This window comes from Tamandua tetradactyla, chromosome 7 (assembly GCF_023851605.1).
Source record: "Tamandua tetradactyla isolate mTamTet1 chromosome 7, mTamTet1.pri, whole genome shotgun sequence".
NCBI lineage: Eukaryota > Metazoa > Chordata > Mammalia > Pilosa > Myrmecophagidae > Tamandua > Tamandua tetradactyla.
In genome coordinates this window covers 71,303,615-71,322,350 of record NC_135333.1, presented here as the reverse complement: position 1 = coordinate 71,322,350, position 18,736 = coordinate 71,303,615, and the positions used below count along the sequence as shown (strand labels likewise).

The 18,736-nt window shown below is 36.2% G+C and overlaps 1 protein-coding gene across 1 annotated transcript in view; it reads left to right on the top strand.

Annotated features, from left to right (window-relative positions):
* The window catches only part of LOC143691466 (alpha-2-macroglobulin-like), a 40,311-nt gene extending 27,808 nt beyond the window's left edge, over positions 1–12,503 (top strand). The window contains exons 26-36 of the mRNA XM_077169972.1: positions 2,817–2,973; positions 3,260–3,334; positions 3,760–3,940; positions 6,153–6,376; positions 8,258–8,476; positions 8,639–8,766; positions 9,681–9,771; positions 10,507–10,575; positions 11,478–11,580; positions 12,011–12,052; positions 12,408–12,503. Coding sequence (XP_077026087.1) covers positions 2,817–2,973; positions 3,260–3,334; positions 3,760–3,940; positions 6,153–6,376; positions 8,258–8,476; positions 8,639–8,766; positions 9,681–9,771; positions 10,507–10,575; positions 11,478–11,580; positions 12,011–12,052; positions 12,408–12,424 — 1,306 coding nt within the window. The 3' untranslated portion in view covers positions 12,425–12,503. The remainder of the gene's footprint in view (positions 1–2,816; positions 2,974–3,259; positions 3,335–3,759; positions 3,941–6,152; positions 6,377–8,257; positions 8,477–8,638; positions 8,767–9,680; positions 9,772–10,506; positions 10,576–11,477; positions 11,581–12,010; positions 12,053–12,407) is intronic.
* The last annotated feature ends 6,233 nt before the right edge of the window (positions 12,504–18,736 follow it).

Sequence of the window (18,736 nt, the reverse complement as noted above, 5' to 3'; positions counted from 1 at the left end):
GAGACTGTGGCCACATCTGAGCAACAACAAAAGTCCTTCAGAAGTAAGTCTTAAGCATGCCTATACATAGTCTAAGCTTCTACCTACATAAACTTCACAAGAGTAAGCCTCATGATCGAGGGCTTGGCCTATTGATTTGGGTGTCCCTAAAATTTGACGCAGTATCAGGGGATTCCCTGATGGTAAGGTTTAATAGTTCCATATGCTTTCTCCCATCCCCCAGGGGACTTTACCAATACTTTTTGATTATCTGCTTAATATACTCTAGGATGTATGCAGGCATTACAATAATCTATACAGGATTAAAGGACCTCTTTCTTATTCTGGGCTTCCTGTGTTTCAGTTGCTCAAATGAGCTATACAGATAGTTTGAATTAGATTGTGCACTACAGAAAATTTCAGTTCCAAACCAAATAAACCTTTCTTCCATTGGTCTCAAAGAGTATGCGTGGGTTCTAAAATATAGACACTCTCTTCCTTACCCCTATGTTCTGAATTACTTTAACCCCAACCTGTTTGGCTTCATTCTTATCTCTAAATATAAGGTTATATATATATAACAGCCTCTCAAAATCCAGAAATAATAATCACCACTCCAGACTTAATGTATCTGCTCTAAAACTTATAATCTAGACCCCTGTTTTCTTATAAACATTTTCTAAAGGTAGCCATACCATTCTTGTTCTTTTGTTTCTGGCTTATTTTGTCTCACCAAATGTCCCACATGTTCATTCACATCGTTTCATACCTCACAACTTTGCTCCTTTTTGTAGCAGCATAACCTTCATTCATGAGTATACACCATTGTTCGCCAATCTACTTCTCTGCCAGTGCATCCTTCAGCCACCTGCATTCATCGGGCATCATGTAGAGGGCCCAAAGTCCACAGTTCATTAACATTCTCAATTTTCAATCACTTCATTGTTCCCAAGAGAACAAAAACCAACACACCCTTACCAAATAGGAAATCTATACCTCTCTTAAGTCTTGTCCCTCCCCCTATTATTTACCTCTGCTGTTGCTTTGGTAGTGCTGATGGTTTCCTTTTTAACATAGCTCATGGCATGCAATAGCAGTTTCCCCCCTGTACCCTGGACTTAAACCCTGTTTCTACAATAATCATATCTTTGAAGTAATTCTTGCAAGCACTAATTCATATTTCTAGTGATAATCAGTGGGACATGTAGGTCTATACAACCCCTTTCAATCTTGTTCATCTTCAATATGGTAATACTACTTATAGACCCACTAGAGAACCACCCTCACTCCTATTTACTCCCTTATGTTGGAGTTCAACCTTATTAACTAATGGTTCACTCATCTCTAGCTTCTATGTATCTCTAAGTCCCCTATATTCTGTATTATAAGCCTCTGATTATACCTTTATAGTGGTCATAAAAGTGGAATCATACAGTATCTATCCTTTTGTGTCTGGCTAATTTCACTCAACATTATGTCCTCAAGCTCATCCATTTTGTCATGTGCTTCAGGTTGTCATTTTGTCTTACTGCTGCATAATATTCTATCATATGTATATACCACATTTTATTGATTCACTCGTCTATTGATGGGCATTTGGTTTGTTTCCATCTTTTAGTAATTGTGAATAATGCTGCTATGAACATCGGTGTGCAAATGTATTTGTGTTGTTGCTTTCAGCTCTTCTGGGCATATACCAAGTAGTGCTATTGCTGGGTCATAGAGCAACTTAATATTTAATTTCCTAAGGAATCACCGTCTTCAATAGTGGCTGCACCAGTACACATTCCCACCAGCAGTGCATAAGAGTCCCAGTTTCTCCACATTCTCTCCAACATTTATAGTTTCCTGCTTGTTTAATAGCAGCTATTCTTATAGGTGTGAGGTGATATCTCATTACAGTCTTGATCTGCATTTCCCTTAATAGCCAATGAAAATGTGCATCTCTTCAAGTGCTTTTGAGCCATCTGTATTTGCTCTTCAGAGAAATACCTATTCACATCTTTAGCCCATTTTATAATTGGGTTGTTTGTTCTTTTGCTGTTGAGTTGTATTATTTCTTTGTATATACAGGAAATCAAACCTTTGTCCGATATGTGATCTCCAAATATTTTCTCTCACTGAGTTGGCTGCCTTTCACCTTTTTGACAAAGTTTTTTGAAGTACAGATGCATTTGATTTTGAGGAGTTCCCATTTATCTACTTTTTTCTTTTGTTGCTGTGCTTTGGGTGTAGAGTTTAAGAAGTTACTTCCTATTACTAGGTCTTGAAGATGTTTCCCTACATTTTCTTCTAGAAGCTTTATGGTGCTAGTTCTTATATTTAGGTGTTTGATCCACTTTGAGTCAATTTTTGTGTAGCGTGTAAAGTAGGGGTCCTCTTTCATTCTTTTGGCTACTGATATCCAGTTCTTCCATGCCCAATTATTGAAAAGACTATTTTGTCCTGGAAGACTATTTTTAAAAAGTCAAAGACAAAGAAATATTAGAAGAAGGTATTTCATATAGGGACTCTATATGGGATGATTCTATCATCTTCAGAAGCAAATCTCTAAAGAGAGATGTAAACCTTGCTAAAGTAAATGAGAAAACTAAGAAAAATTAGAAGTAATTAGACTCCCTGCAGCAGTAAGAAAGTGAGTTAGAAAGAAAATACTAGCACTGGTGGGTTAATTGAGGATTCTAAGAGACATGCAAACTCTAAGCACAAAATAATTCCCAACAGATAACTCATATCAATGTAAGAGATATCATATGAAGCCTTTTGCTATGAAGTGGTTAGAGAGCCATAGTAACGACGTAAATATCATCACCACCTCATTTTTCCTCCCTACCCAGGCTCACAGCCTTTGTACTGAAGACTTTTGCCCAGGCTCGAACCTACATTTTCATCGATGAAACACACATTACTGAAGCCCTCACCTGGCTCTCCCAGAGGCAGAAGGACAACGGCTGCTTCAGGAGCTCTGGGTCACTGCTCAACAATGCCATTAAGGTGAACTGCTCCTGAAGCTAGTTCTGATTTGTTTGTGGTGATGGCTATAAGGATAAAGAGAAGATGTAATAATATAAGAATTTTTAAGGGAAGATATCAAAGGAAAATCAAACCTGGATAGCACCAAGAACGAGGGGATGGGCTTTAGACTGTTTGTGATACCTTGCCCCATGGGGACGGATATGGATAAGAACAAATTCCCTGACACAGGGGAATTTAAAGAGCTGGTTAAAGAGCATTTTCAGAAGTTAAATTTCTCAAATCTCTCCCTCTTTCATATTTACAGGGTGGAGTAGAAGATGAAGTGACCCTCTCCGCCTATATCACCATTGCCCTTCTAGAGATTCCTCTCCCAGCCACTGTAGGTACCAACTCATTCCCCTACTGAAGCATAGTTCTGGATGCTGTTTAAAATACCACCCTACTAAAGGCCAAGTGTCAGCTTCTCTTATGTGCAATGATAATATTTTCCAGATGGATGGAGAATTCCATCAATCCACTAGGAAAGATTTATACTTTCCCAGTAATGCCCTGAGGGTATTTCTCTTTATGAGGCCCCACCCTTGTAAAGAAAACATGCCCTAAAAACATGGCCTCTGTCTTGGCCTTTCAAATGTAAAAAGAACAAATAAAAAAATGTTATTCTCTGTATCCTTAAGGACGAGGAAAATGAACAAATGCTTTTGAAAAACATCCTTACCTCTTGTGCTATATTTGTGGGTTTACTGAGGAATGCCAGCCTCCCTGTTCACATAGTACGTTTCCCTCCTTGTTCCTTCTTCACAGCACACCATTGTCCGCAATGCCCTGTTCTGCCTAGATTCGGCCTGGAAATCGGCAAAGGATGGAACCCGTGGCAGCCATGCCTACACCAAGGCATTGTTGGCTTACGCTTTTGCCCTGGCAGACGACCAGGACAAGAAGGAAGAAGTGCTCAAGTCACTTAATGAAGAAGCTGTGAAGGAAGGTGAGAGCAGAAGCTGATGTTTTTCTCCCACCCCACATCCTCTGTATCAAGAACTGTACTACAAAAATCCCTTACTCATACCTCCTGTGATTCCTTTCCCTTCTCTTCTTTGGATTATGTCATTATAAAATCAAGAATTTCTTCATCGAATCACATGTCAAGAGATGAGAGGCAGTATAGTGTAGTAGTTGGAAGCTCAGTCTCTAGATACTTCCTGGGTATGAAGCCTAACTCCAAAACTTAATTATTATGTATCCTTGGGCAAGTCACTTAATTTGTCTGTTTCAGTTCCTTTATCAGTAAAATGGGGATAATAATAGCATTTATTTCATAGATTTTGTTGTATCGAATGAGTTAATACATGTAAAGCATTTGGTAGAGTACATGACACATAGTAAATGCTAAAAAATACTAGTTATTACTTAGATATTAGTTCTTAATTTAGACCCAACCCTTAGCCAACATCATATCATTTTAAACATAGAAAGGATTGATGGAAGTAAACCCATAGATACATTTTAATATTTTATACTCATTTCCCAAGACCAATAGTGTTGAAAATTTGTTCATATTCATATAATACTTCTTTTATACCAAGGTCAATGTGAGGGATCAAAGAAATAGAAAATAAAATGCAAATGATAATATGTTTTATTTCTACATTTCTTCTTTTGCCAGCACCATTAGTTATTCATTTTTAAAATGCATTGGGAAATATTCCAGATATGCTAAAAGGTATAAAGAGATTAATTAGCAAAAACTTGTATACCTCCCTCTTAGATTAAGAATTAAAATATTACCAAGGCATTATAAGTTCCCTGTGTACCCCTCCCATCCCCAGAAGAAACCATTATCCTGAATTTGTCATTATTATTTCCATGGGTTTCTTTATATTTTTACTACCTATGTATCCCAAATAATATTCAGAATTTATGTTTTCTTAATCTTTAGATGAGCAGAATCATATTTTTGATACTTCTGCATCTTGGTTTTTTTTGTTTGTTTGCCATTTGTTTTTTAATTCCAACATTATGCTCATGAGACTCCCCTGTAAAATAGATGCCTATAGCTGTAGTTCATTGACCTTCACTGCTTGATATATATTGATTCTCTACTCATGGATCTTTCCTTATTTCCAATTTTTTGTCATTATAAACAGTGCTATGTGAATACACATATTCATGTCTCCTTGTACATGTGTCAGTTTCTCTAAGTTATACTTCTAGAAGTATAATTGCTGATTAGTAGGCTAAGCACATCTTCATCTGAGGATAACTTAGTTTTCTGGGGTTGCTATGACAAATACCACTCAATGAGTCGACTTAAGCCACAAGAATTTACTGGGGTATGGTTTCAGAGGCTAGAGTCCAAAATCAGGATGTCAGCAATGCCATGCTCTCTCCTGGAACTGTTAGTGTCTGATGATGGCAGACCTCTGTCACATGATTTTCTCTGCCTTTGCTTTCTTTCCGTGGCTTTTTCTAACTGACTTCATCCGAATTTCCTTTTTTTATAAATCCTCTAGTAATACAGATTAAGACCCATCCTGATTCTATTTGGCCACACTGAACTAATAATAGCATTTTGAAAAGATGCTATTTATAAATAGGTTCACCCCTGTAGGAACACAAATTAAGATTTGAACATGTCTTTTATGGGGTATTATGATTCAATCCCCAATAGTAGCTATTGCCAAATTATTCTCCAAAGAGCGTTTTCCTAACCACCAGTGTATAAGATTCCCCATTGTTTCACACTCTTGTCATCCTTTGGTATTTTAAGAACTATTGTACTTAGTGTGAACATCCATTATCTAATCTGATCAATGATCCTCACAAGAAACCACTTGAGAATAGATTTTATAGGAAATCCAACAAACCCTAGGTAAAGTGTGGATAACATTAGAAAGAGGAAATATCCACAACCAGTGAGAGCAGTTTCTCATCATTTCTCTCTTTCATCAACCCAACTATAGCTACTGTTTGAAAACACAGATGACTTACAGGTTTCTGACTCCACCAACATTACCTATCTGCCTTATCCTGACTGAAACACACCAAGTTCAAATTGACATTGAAGGAAAAGCATCTACGTAAGATTTGAGAGGTTATAAATAGAGCGCAGACCTCAATTTAGCTCTGGCTTTGGCACTTTCACCTTAAATTAAATACGACCATGTAGCTACTTAGGAGTCTCTTTTTCTTACCCCCAGATAATTCTGTGCACTGGACACGAGCTCAGAAGCCCAAGGCACCAGTGGGGCATCTTTACCAACCCCAGGCTCCCTCTGCTGAGGTGGAGATGACATCCTACGTGCTCCTGGCTTACCTCACGGCCCAGTCTGCCTCATCCTCAATTGACCTGAATACTGCAGCGCGCATCGTGAAGTGGATCACAAAGCAACAAAATTCCCAGGGGGGGTTCTCCTCCACACAGGTCTGTGGTTTGCCAGAAATTTTTACTTCATTTTCAAGTAGAAAAAGGCTTGAACAAGTTATAAATCCAACTTGAAATGGGGAAGAAGTTATGACTATTTAGATACAGAGAAAAATAATGAAAAATGAAAGTCAAAGAGGGCTAAAAAGGAAACTGTCTAGAATTGTGGGACCTCTTCTCTCTTAGTTTGCCAAAGCTGCTATGACAAATATCACAGACGTATTACCTTAACAACAGGAATTATTGTCTCACAGTTTCAGAGGCTAGGAGTCCAATATCTAGACATAGGCAAGGCAGTGCTTTCTTCCTCAAATCTTTAACATTCCGGTGTTGATTTGCTAAAATTCTTGGGGCTCCTTGACTTTTATCTCTGCCTTCCATCACATGGCAATCTCTTTCTTGTTGGGTCTGTTCTGGTTTCCACTGATTCCTGGCTTCTTCCTGTGGCCTTGTCTTTATAATACCTCAGTAACATGGATTAAGGCACACCCTGTTCAATTTGGGTCTTGGAAGAACCTATGCACAAATGAATCTACATCTTAACAAAGACATCTTCAAAGGGTCCTATGTACAAACAGGTCCACATGCACAGGAATGCAGATGAAGACAAAGAACATGTCTTTTACTGGGCCACAATTCAATCTACCACTCCATCCCTGTGTTATTATCACAGTCTTTTATTTTCAACAAGAAATTTACTTGTCTAAAGCAGTAGTGGGGCACCAGGACCTTATGCCCAACGGCTACTGCAGAGTGAATGAAAAATATCTCCTACCATTCTTTTGGAATCTAAGAGTCCCTTTCTAACTGTTCCCCATAAGTCTACACCAAACCCAAACCCAACAATAGCTCCTTGAAAATCTCTCCATTCTTGGGTCCCCTTTAACTGGTTTCTTTTAAAGCTGACACATTTCATGCTTTCCCTTGCTCTTCTTCATATATGAATATTTGTTCATCAGGAACATAAAACTATCTATTTATCCAACTTCTCAAGCATAACTACATAATCCCATATCTAAAATCTTAATCAATTTCCACATGTGCATGGCAGGAATTCTTATCTTCAGAGAATTTAACTGTAAATATGTATACCTCTAAAAGAGAAAAAAATGTGACAAAATGGCCACATATCCTCTTGCTACTATATTTAATATTTCTTTTTTCCATATGAATGAAAAATTGAATAGTTTTGTTTAAAAAGCTACCATTCATTTCTTAGGAGTCTACTATTTGGAGGCTATCATTTAGGCTCAATGTTGATAAGAACTAAGAATGTGACAGAGCAAATCCACTAAGCACAAGAAATCAAACGGAGGGCCAGATTTAAAATGTCAATAAATCAAGATGATAATTCAAACTATTCATCTTTTATTTCCTTTGGAGAAACTGAAGCATAACCCTGATCAAAGATGCAAAGGATCCTAGGTTTTCTTGAGGTACTGACATCAGAAACAGAAGAGGTTAATTTGGGGAGAGAGCCAGACTGAACTTTAGTTGGGTAGTAGCAGATATTACCATAGTTGCTAAGTAAGATGTTGTAGGCAAGTAGCTAATACCAGAAAATACACACACACACCCATTCATATGTATTTCCCACATTCCATGTCCCATATATAGTTAAAAAGAGAAAAGGATCAATTTTCTGAGAAATAAACTTCTAGGGCATATATATATATCCAAGGTATAAATATGAATGTTATGGTTCTGGCATCTATGTAAAGATTATAATTAGTCTTTAAATGAGAACTCCACAATTTAAGTAGTGAAGGTAAAAAGGAAACCAAAGCTCCTTTATGGCAGCTAGCCTGGGCCTTTGGGGAAAAGTTCCAGCCCTCAAAGTCTTATTGCTTCTGAGCCAGTTCCCTTACTTGTCTCCTTTAGGACACAGTGGTGGCTCTTCAGGCCCTGTCCAAATATGGAGCAGCCACTTTCACCAGAACTGAGAAAATTGCACAGGTGACTATTAAAGGATCACAGACCTTTTCCAAAAATCTCCAAGTGGACAACAGCAACCGCCTATTGCTACAAGAGGTCTTATTGTCCGAGGTGCCTGGCGAGTATTCCATCACAGTGAATAGAGAAAGATGTGTGTATATTCAGGTGAGAATCTTGGGCCAGGTGGGAACAAAAGGACTCATAAGAACTGTTTTGTGAAAAGTCCTACTGAGTAAACAATGGGCCAAATCAGAAAAACAGTTTCAAAAGTTGAAAGGAATACTGGGGAAAGAAGAAAAATAGATTTTTGTCTTTGATCTTCCACAGACATCCTTGAAATACAATATTTTCCCAGAGAAGGAGGTGTTCCCCTTTGCTTTGGAGGTACAGACTCTGCCCCAAACTTGTGATGGAGCCAGAGCCCATACCAGCTTCCAGATTTCACTGAATGTCAGGTAAGACCTTCTGAGGCATTCCCTCTTTCTGAGAAAGACAACTGCTTACTTGCATTACTCAGAACCAGTGTGGCAGTAAATGTTTGCTCTATTTTTACTGAGAAGCAATGTCTTCTCTTATGTTGACACAATAGAATTTCTCAAGGATGAGGTTTATTCTGTTTATCTCCCTGCCTCCAAGATCCATTCCTGTCTAATCCTCTGTATTTAAAGGTTAATAATTCCCTTCAATAATAACTAAATGAAGAACAGTATTTGCTCCCTTTGATCTGGATGCTTGCTAATGTAATGAAATCCTCTGTTATTCCCTCTCTACCCAGTACAGTGATGGAAAATCACTGAAAAGCTTGGCTAGAAGGAAATAGTGACTCTCAGATTATAACTCCTATGGGCAATAAATATATCTCATATTGTATATAAAATAATCATATTTGGATAAAATGCACATATGTGTATATGTATATATGTGTATGTGTATATATATTATACATGCAGCAATATTCCAGTAGCTACAGGGCTTACAAAAATTATCTGCCCATGGAAGATATTATAACTTGGTTAGGGATAATATTAGGAACTATGTTAAAATAAAGTATATACATCAACTAACTGGCACAGATTAGAGATCTCAAGCCCAGGTCGTGCATCACTGATAAAGCTTCCATAGGGCCCAGCTTGCTCAGGGTCCATACACTGGAAATACTGATTCAATTGGTCCAGAATAGGGCTTGGTCTCTGGGCTTTAACAAGCTTCCGGACAATTCTGATACACAGTCAGATTTCTGAACTACCGTGGCAGGATATCTAAAACTTTTATGTAGTCCTTAGAGTTTCTGAATGCCTACCATGGATATAGAAAGAGAGAATCTTAGTAAAACCAAAAACCCTAATTGCTTCTGCCCTTGGCTCTTCAGCTACACAGGGAGCCGGCCTGTCTCCAACATGGCAATTGCTGATGTGAAAATGGTATCTGGCTTCATTCCCCTGAAACCAACAGTGAAAATGGTAGGAGACCCAATTTTATGTAATGTTCTATGTATCTCCTGACTAAGACTATACTAATGGTTAATACCCTTAAATCGAGCTCTATCATAGCCTTATAATTTCTTCAGACTCAGAAATATTATTTAGGATATTTATTTGGCCATCTACCTTGTGCATAGTGCTCTGTAAGGAGCCATGACTACTAGGGAAAAAATCAAATGATTCCACGGAGCTGAGAATCTTGTGAAGAAGATAAAGTATAGGCACATTGACCAGTGAAAATGCAAATGTGACAATAACAGATTGACATTATACTCATAGAATTACAGAAATTCAGAGGAAAATGAGATCATTGTAAGTTAAAGCAGGTAAAAAAAAAAGCTCCTTTATTAAAGGATACAATGTGAATTGAACTTTGAAATATGGATAATTACCAAGTTTAGGATATTTAGTTCCCTTTCTTTTCAGATAAATTTATGTGTTATGCTAATGTTAATCCCTAAATCCAAATTACATTTTCTTTTAAATTTTATCACATAATTGATTCTGCTTACAAAAAAAAATTTGTTAAAGTTCTACCCTCATGCTTATTTTAAGAATTAAAAAGAAACTGGTTTATATATATATATATATTTTTTTTTTTTAAGTCTCTGAGTCCCCCAGAGATTTCATCTCTTTATTAACATTTGTGTCTCTGAGTCCCCCAGAGATTTTTCATCTCTTTATTAACATTTGTGATTTATTAATTTTCTTCAGCTTGAAAGAATCAACCATGTGAGCCGGACAGAAGTTAGCACCAATCATGTCTTGATTTATCTGGATAAGGTGAGAGCGCTGCTGTCCTGGGTGCAAAAATATATAAGTAATAATCACTCTAAGGGATAAGGGAAATAAGTGTTATGGTGAAAACGATCATAGAAAATGCATTTTGGGGAAATCATTTCCATGCTAGAAACTTGAGAATTCCATTATTAATTTCAGTGAATGTTCTCCTTTTCTTCTTTATTTATATTTCACATGGAACTATGGGTAGAAATGATTTTTATAATATTGGGGTATGAATATTTCTATGACTCCATAAGCAAGAAATTCTCCACAAAACGTGAGCATGTCTGGTGGGAATGAATAGCATAGGAAAGGAACACTGGGATTAGTCAATTATTATATCAACATCACCATAACAATCCATATAAAAGGGGAAGGTGCTGTCAATATGAGAAAGGACTTGGATCATACAATGATGAGACCAGTCCCACCAATAAGCCCATCTGATTATATACCTATATGTTGTAGCACAGTTTATGCATCCCTACATTGATGGGTATTATAGTTTACTACATTATATGAAATTTAAACAAGGCTGAAGTGAGAAAGCCTTTATATACCTCTTTGAGTCAGCACATGTATTCTATAAGCTAAAGTGAACCTATACCATATTTCTGGATATGGTAGTTAATCAATAAAAACAGATTATCACTTATCCCCTATGAACAGAGCCATGTTCTGGCATCCGTGGGTGCTTTCGAGTGGATTTAGCTATTTAATAAATAATTTAGGGACTTTCTCATGCACTCTGAGGGCTCTCTGCAAAAGTTAGGGACCCTCAAGTGTGTTCTTAGTTGAAAAAAGACTCCCCCGTGCTTCCAAATAAATGAACGCTCAAACTTATCCAAAGAATAGAAAAGAAAGCTCCCTGGAAAGTGGCTTAATTTCCATTTTCTTTCTAGGTAACTAATCAGACACTGAGTTTGTCCTTCACTGTTGTGCAAGACATCCCAGTGAGAGATCTGAAATCAGCCATAGTGAAAGTCTATGATTATTATGAGACAGGTGAGTGTGAGAGATTTTCATATGAAAACTAAATCCCTGTTCACAGAAATTTAGATCTGAGAAATGTGTGGGGGTGATATACAACATTGAATCCTCTTATTTCATTTTGTCTCCATCAAGTCTGATTCTCCTCTCTTTGCTATACAAACAATGTAGAAACTACCTATAGTATAAATTTATCAATTTATACAAACACCTATAGGACAAAATGAGTTTTAAATAAGTAATATCTGAACTGTCCTCAAGGAGTGTAGAGATATTTGAAAAGAAAACAACATAAGGCAGCATGCAATGTGTCCAATGAATGATGCTGACGTTTCCGACATGCAGTTCTTCCCACAATAAAGATTCCTTCACTAACCTCAATCCCATAGATGTCTTCCTTCCCTCTCCCCTCACCTAATAGCTTTTTTTATTTTCTGCTTTTCAGATGAGTTTGCAGTTGCTGAGTACAACGCTCCTTGCAGCAAAGGTCAGCAATACACTCTCCTTCCAAATGCAGTCAGAACCTCTTTGGCTTGGCCTCCAAATCTCCTCCTCCATAAAATTCTGGCGAAATATTTTTCATAGACATCGTACTGCTTACACTGCACATTATTATAGAAAGACACATAGATTGGGAGAGGCCAATGACCCTGTCAAACCTTTACCCGGTTCTCAGACAGTTTGTGGGATTGCTAATTGGGTCGGTATCTGTAAGGGATTTAATTTCCCAGTGCATTAATTGGGTTTCCTCAGGTACTATGATACCAAGATCTAAGGGAAGGAATATGCCTACTCAGGAAACCCTATTCCATTTTAATCTACTTTCCTTTCCACTGTCACAGATCAAGAAAATGCTTGAGGACTAGATGGATGAAAACTGCCTTGCTGGAATCCCTGTTCTGCAGGAAGGGTTTTTTTTTTTTTCCTTTTCAAAGACTGATGAATAAACCCCTTTTCTGGTCAATCTCTTTCACTGGTTCCTCATTCATTCAAGAAGTATATATTATATTTCCATATGATTCCCAATAGAATCCTGAAATTAAAGTGTTGAGAGATTTGAGGATACAAAAGACATTACAGTGGTGTTGGTCTGAGTAAGATTCATGTTGTGCTGATGGGGAAAATAAGAAAGTATTGGATTATGTCCCAGGAGGGTATAATGTATGTTTGGTTAGGAATACCCTAGGAAAAACTCAAGGGGTAGATTTTAGGAGAAAGTAAAAGACTGATTTGACTAGGAAAGACTTGCCACATTAAAGGGAAGTAATGATATATAAAGTTAGATAGCCTACACTGAGAGGCAATACAATGAATTGGGACTTGAACTGAATTGAGGATTATGTGTCAGTTAGAGCCAAAAATACCATCAACTGATAAGAGTGATCAGTCAACCTCGGGTCTCAAATAAAGGATGAGAGACTGAATGTATCAAAATGGTGATACATGTAGAAGCAAGTTTTCTCAGAAGAAAAAATATATAGCACTCGGAACCCAAATAGGAATATTATCTTGAAGCAACTTTCTTCTGGAACTTTGAGCCAGCATCAAAAGGTAGATAAAAACTTCGGCAAATATTCGAATAAGAAATCAGACCTTGCACAGTATTTAGTCTCTACATTTTCTTTGCAGGAAGTACTGAAATCAAGTACTATATGGCAGTAAAAACAGAAGCTTCTGAAAGGAGTTTATAGAAAAGAAGTGAAAAAAAAAGTTAAGACAGGAGGATTCAGAGGCCTGAGATTCTTTGGAAGTCCTAGGAATCCTAGTCTTCCTTTAATAACAAACATGGCAATATCCTTTAGTTTTCAGAAAGTGAGTGTCAGTAGTAAAATCTAAAAACGCAAAAGGATCTTGAAGTGCCTGTCCATGCGAAAAAAAAAAAAAAAAAAGCCAAAAAGGATTTTGAGGTACTAGCAAAACCCTCTGTCTTCACACTGGGCAATAATAAATGATAAAAGCTATCATTTTTTGTGCCATTTCTGCCCTAAGCACCTAGCAGATTTTAACATACCAATCCTATGAAATAGGTACTGTTATAACAAATAAAGAAATTAAGCAGGGAGAGATGTAACTTGCCCAAGATTGCTCAGTTAGTAGATGGCTCAGTTAGTCTGGCTTCCAAGTTCCCACTCGTAACCTCAAACCAGGCTGACTGGTCAACCCACTTCAAACAAGAAGGTCTATCTATCTAGTACTAAAGAAATATATATATGTATATTTCCAGAAGGAAAAAAAACATATATATATGCATCCCAGAAGAGAACATATTTCAGAGTTTAATAAGCATTACAATTATCAATCAAAGTAAGCATCAAGCCAAGACATGGGGCATAAAAGAAATCAGGAGCATGACTAAAGGAAAAAAGGCAACAGGTGTATAAGAAATTCCATCACTTCATTCTAGTCCATTTTCTGTTGTTTTTCATAGGGAAATCATGACTGAAAAAGTTACTTTAAGGATGTATTTGTGCAAATCATTAGTTGTATCATCTGGATCAAGAAGATTGATTTTCTAAACATTTACTGAGTACCAGCTATGTGCCAGACACTATATTCCATACAATCACACAACATTGAATAAACTAAGATTCCTCTCCTAGAGAAATTCATTACAGAGTAAAATAAAAATGTACTATTTGTAACATTATAATGCTATATGATAAGTGCTTTATGATTCATTACCAAGATGGATTAGAGATACGAAAACCTTCGCAAATTTTGAAGTACCACGTTCAAATTCTGAAGTGACCTTGGGAAGAGGACCTAATTATAATTGAAAATTAATTTCTAACTAAGTTAGCCTGGTGGCTAGGAGCTTAGACTTGAAATTACATAGATTTTAAAAGAGCAGCAACATATCCTGCCACTTGGTTTTATGAACTGATTTATTATTTCCATAGAAGAATATGTAGACTTGACAGGAAATGAGACAAAGATCAGCTGGGGTCAGTTTACACAGACTTTTTAATTTTATTTTTATTTTGCATTTTATTGTATTTTGAAATACAATGAAGTACAATGTGCTTCACCATCAACCCCATCTTTCCCTACTTCAGGCCACTCTATCAGAGGAGTCCATTTGCTTCAGGGAATAATGGATTGTTACAACAGGAATGTAAAGAGAAAGAAATAGGATGTTTGAGTCTATAGTATAAGAGTAAATGACTTTTAAACTTATTTAGATCCTATTGGTAAAGCAGGAGTCAGCTCCTACTGGAATGATGGAAATTATTTGGTTCTGGATGGTGGTGATAGTACAGCACTGTGAATGTGATTAACAGCACTGAAATATATATCTGAATGTTATTACAAGGGAAAATGTTAGATTGCATATATGATAACAGAATAAAATTTTTTTAAAAATCCATAGAATTACACTACACAAACAGTGAGCCCTAAGTTAAACCATGGACTATAGTTAATAGTATAATCAAAAAATGTGCTATCATTAATTATAACAAATATTTCACACTAATACAAGAGTTAATAATAGGGTGGTATATGAGAATCCAGTGTTTTATGCATGATTGTTCTGTAAATACACAATAAAGAAAGAAAAAAGAGTCAATCATGGCAGATTAAACCTAACAATTTATGATACGTAAGGGTTGAAAAGAATTCAGGATATGATATTAGAGAAATATCTAAATAATAACAATTTAATGTGGCTGAAAATTGAATAAGAAATCACTCTGTATATTGATATAGGAATATCTCCAGGATATTTCTGAAAAAAAATCATTAAGTGAAAAAAGAAGCAAAGCACAAAACAGTGACCATATCATGTGTCCATATTTTTTGCATTTACATAAAGAAATACTGGAAGGATACCGACCAATATAAAGGAGAAAACTACTAAAAGTATTTAAGTACCTAAGAGAAGAGGGGACATTAGGCAGGAGATTTCCAGGTAGTAAGGAGACCACTTAGTGAATACCATTTTAAATTATTTGATTTATTGAACCATGTGCATATATTTACTATTCTAAAAGTTAAGTTAGAAAATAAAAGTTTAGAATAAATATTGAATTTGTTTGAGGATAATGAATACTTACTTTATAAAGTATAATTAAAGATACCCTTCTTTGTAATCTTCATTTGATCTTAAATCCCAAAAACTCTTTATATCTTGTTTTATTTAACATATTTTCCTGTTCTGGCTCCCCTTTTTCCCTCTTCTTCGATCTTCCTTCCTGCCCAAAATCCCATGAAAAATAAGCACAGGGCTAGAGCTCAGATCTTCTAACTCACAATCCAGTATTTTCTCTAATTCTTATTACTTCCTAAACTAAAGAAGAGAGGGATCAGCCTAGACAGAGTGACATTTCAGGCTGGGAACCATTTCTCCTTCACTCCAAATGCAATGGAATTGGCAAATGACATTACTCCATCTATGTGTGAATGCCAGGCTCTCCTATCCCTGCCATTCTCACACTAAAGATGATCCCTTCTAGTACCTATATTATCAGTCTCTCTATTAGCTCATTTCCATCAGTATTTAAACATCTTTGTCTCTCAATTAAAACGAAACAAAGCAAAACTCCTTTCAACCACATATCCCTCTCAAAATACCAACAAGTTATGAAATAGTCATCTCACAACCTGTGATCACCTCCTCACTTCCCCTTTCTTACTTCTCATCCCATTGAAATCTGGATTATGACAACGTAACTGCAATGAAAATGCTGGGTCACCAATGCCTAGCTACTGCTAAACCCAAAGGATTCTTTTCAGCTCATTATATTCCTTGTCCTCTCTATTGACTGTTGAACAGAGCAGAAAAGAGCAATACTAGTTGTTCTCTAGTCACCCTTATCTCTCCCCACATTTAAGTAATACTCCAAAGAGTTATATGACATTAGCTTGAAGTATTTCTTCACCCCAGAGGTTTTTCATGTCCCAAAAGGACCCTTGAGGACTAAAGAGACTTTATCATGTAGAGAAAGAATAGCCAATGGAGGTTAAGTGCCCTTCTCCTAATCTACATGCTCAAAAAGCAGATCTTAAAGGCAGCCATGTAAGGGTCTGGAGAGGATATCAAAAATCTCTAAATAGGAATTTCAGTGTGAAAATATGTTCTAACTGAAATGGGATGCCTCTAGCAACTTCTCTAGCCTAATGGAAATTACCCTTAGCCAAAATTTGTTGATGGTTGAAAGTAATGTCCCTTTCATGAAATCTGTGCCCAACTTTGGATTCAGTTAAGAGATGTTGGGTCTGGGGCTGGTGAATCTGTGGGGTTTCTAGGGTCAGCTGAAACAAGACTTACTTTCTCCATGGAGAACAAATAGAATTGTCTTGGTTTGCCAGGGCTGCTATGGCAAATCACCGAATTTCCTAAGCAACAGAAATTTATTGTCTCCCAGTTTGGGAGATTAAAAGTCCAAAATCAAGGTCTCACCAGGCCATGATTTCTCCTGGACTCTATACCATTCTGGTGCTGGCCTGATTCACTCCTTGGGGTTCCCTGGCTTGCACCTCTACTTCCTTCACATGGCCATCTGCTTCTTTCTCCGCTTAGCATTAAGTTGTCTTGTTTTTTTATATAGGGACATAGCATTCTGAGGTCATTCATAGCTGTGGAAAGGTGAGGGGGGTCAGGTGGCATAAGAAGTGTTTGGATTTTTTTTTTTTTTAGTTAAGTGTGGCAAAACTATTGCTTTTCAACAAACTAGAATTCTTCATTGTCAGCAAAGTTAAGAGCCACTGCATCAAAGTTCAAGAACCGACTGTATTTAACACAATTTGCAACATTCTGCTATTTTTTTATATGGTTAGAATGTTGAAATGTTCTTGAAGTTAAATAATCAGTATTATCTTTGGGGAAAAAAAGATAGCATGGTATTTGTTTAAGCATAGACATATAGATAAGAGAAACAGAGTAGAGAGCTCAGAAATATTCACACAAATAGAATAAATTATTTTTTACAAACGACCAATAAAATTCAATGGGGAAAAGAGCAGTTTCTTCAACAAATTGGATCAGCAGGTGGTAAATAATAATATAAAACATAACAATTTGCTTCTGATTGTTCTATAGGATTATCTAATACCCAACTTTTCTTGTATCTCACAATTGTCGCTCACCAAATCCTTCTGTCTAATCTTCATTCAACACAGTTATAAACCAGTAAACATTTTTAGGTTGAGACACTGATGAATCTGGTGTTTTGTTAATGGGTGTGGTTTTGTGCCATGTATTTCTACTATCACATAATATATATGTTCCTGAATAGCTCCCATTCTAAAAACAAAGCACACTACACATAACAAGGCTTATGAGAAAATAGGGTTACATTCAACCACAAAAAAATCTATACAACTTTGAAACTAAATAATTAACCCAAAGAAAAGGAAGCCCAATATAAATTTTAGCACAGGTAAATCTCAACTAACGTTTATTCACATACAGCATTATTGTCAATTGATGCATTGCAGATTTAAATCCTAGGGCTGGTATTTTCTCCTTCAAGAAGCAGGTCCTTGAGATTGTATGTTTTGACTAGAGACCAGTTTCATCAACATTAAAAATCTTATTCAAGATGTCCTCTTCTTCATCAATCTTATATTTCTATAAATTTTTCATCTGCACTCACCACTTCTTCAGAGAGATTAACATTAGCAAAAGCATTGGACATTCATAGAGCCACTAAATCAGTAATTAATTATACTAAAAGAAAGAGATTTTCAGAATTTTAAGATTTTTTTCTTAATATATTGCTAGCATTTTCTTTAATTAAGAAAAGGCTTTCTCCTGATGTCTTCAAAACTTTAACATGTGGCATAAAATCCCATAAAAAAAATAACAAAACTCTTTACTGACATAATTCCCTTATTTACTAACCATGTTCAAATCAATTTCTATTATAAAACATAGATTATAGCATAAGAAATGAGGGTTTTATATAAAAAATATATTTTAAATGCAGGAATAGAAAAAACAGTATACTTTATTGTGACCTATATATTTGTTAAGTAAAATTTGAAACATGCACAGAAAAATGAGCCACTGTCATCAGATAGATGCTAAAGAGACAGTTTGGGATCTTCTCTGAAACTTTACTTTTGTAATTTTGATTCTTGAACAAATCAAGTAAATTCAAAATGATATGGGATTAATCTCCCTGATCTTAATGCAAATATAAGATTATTTCAAAAGGCTGTCAGCAAG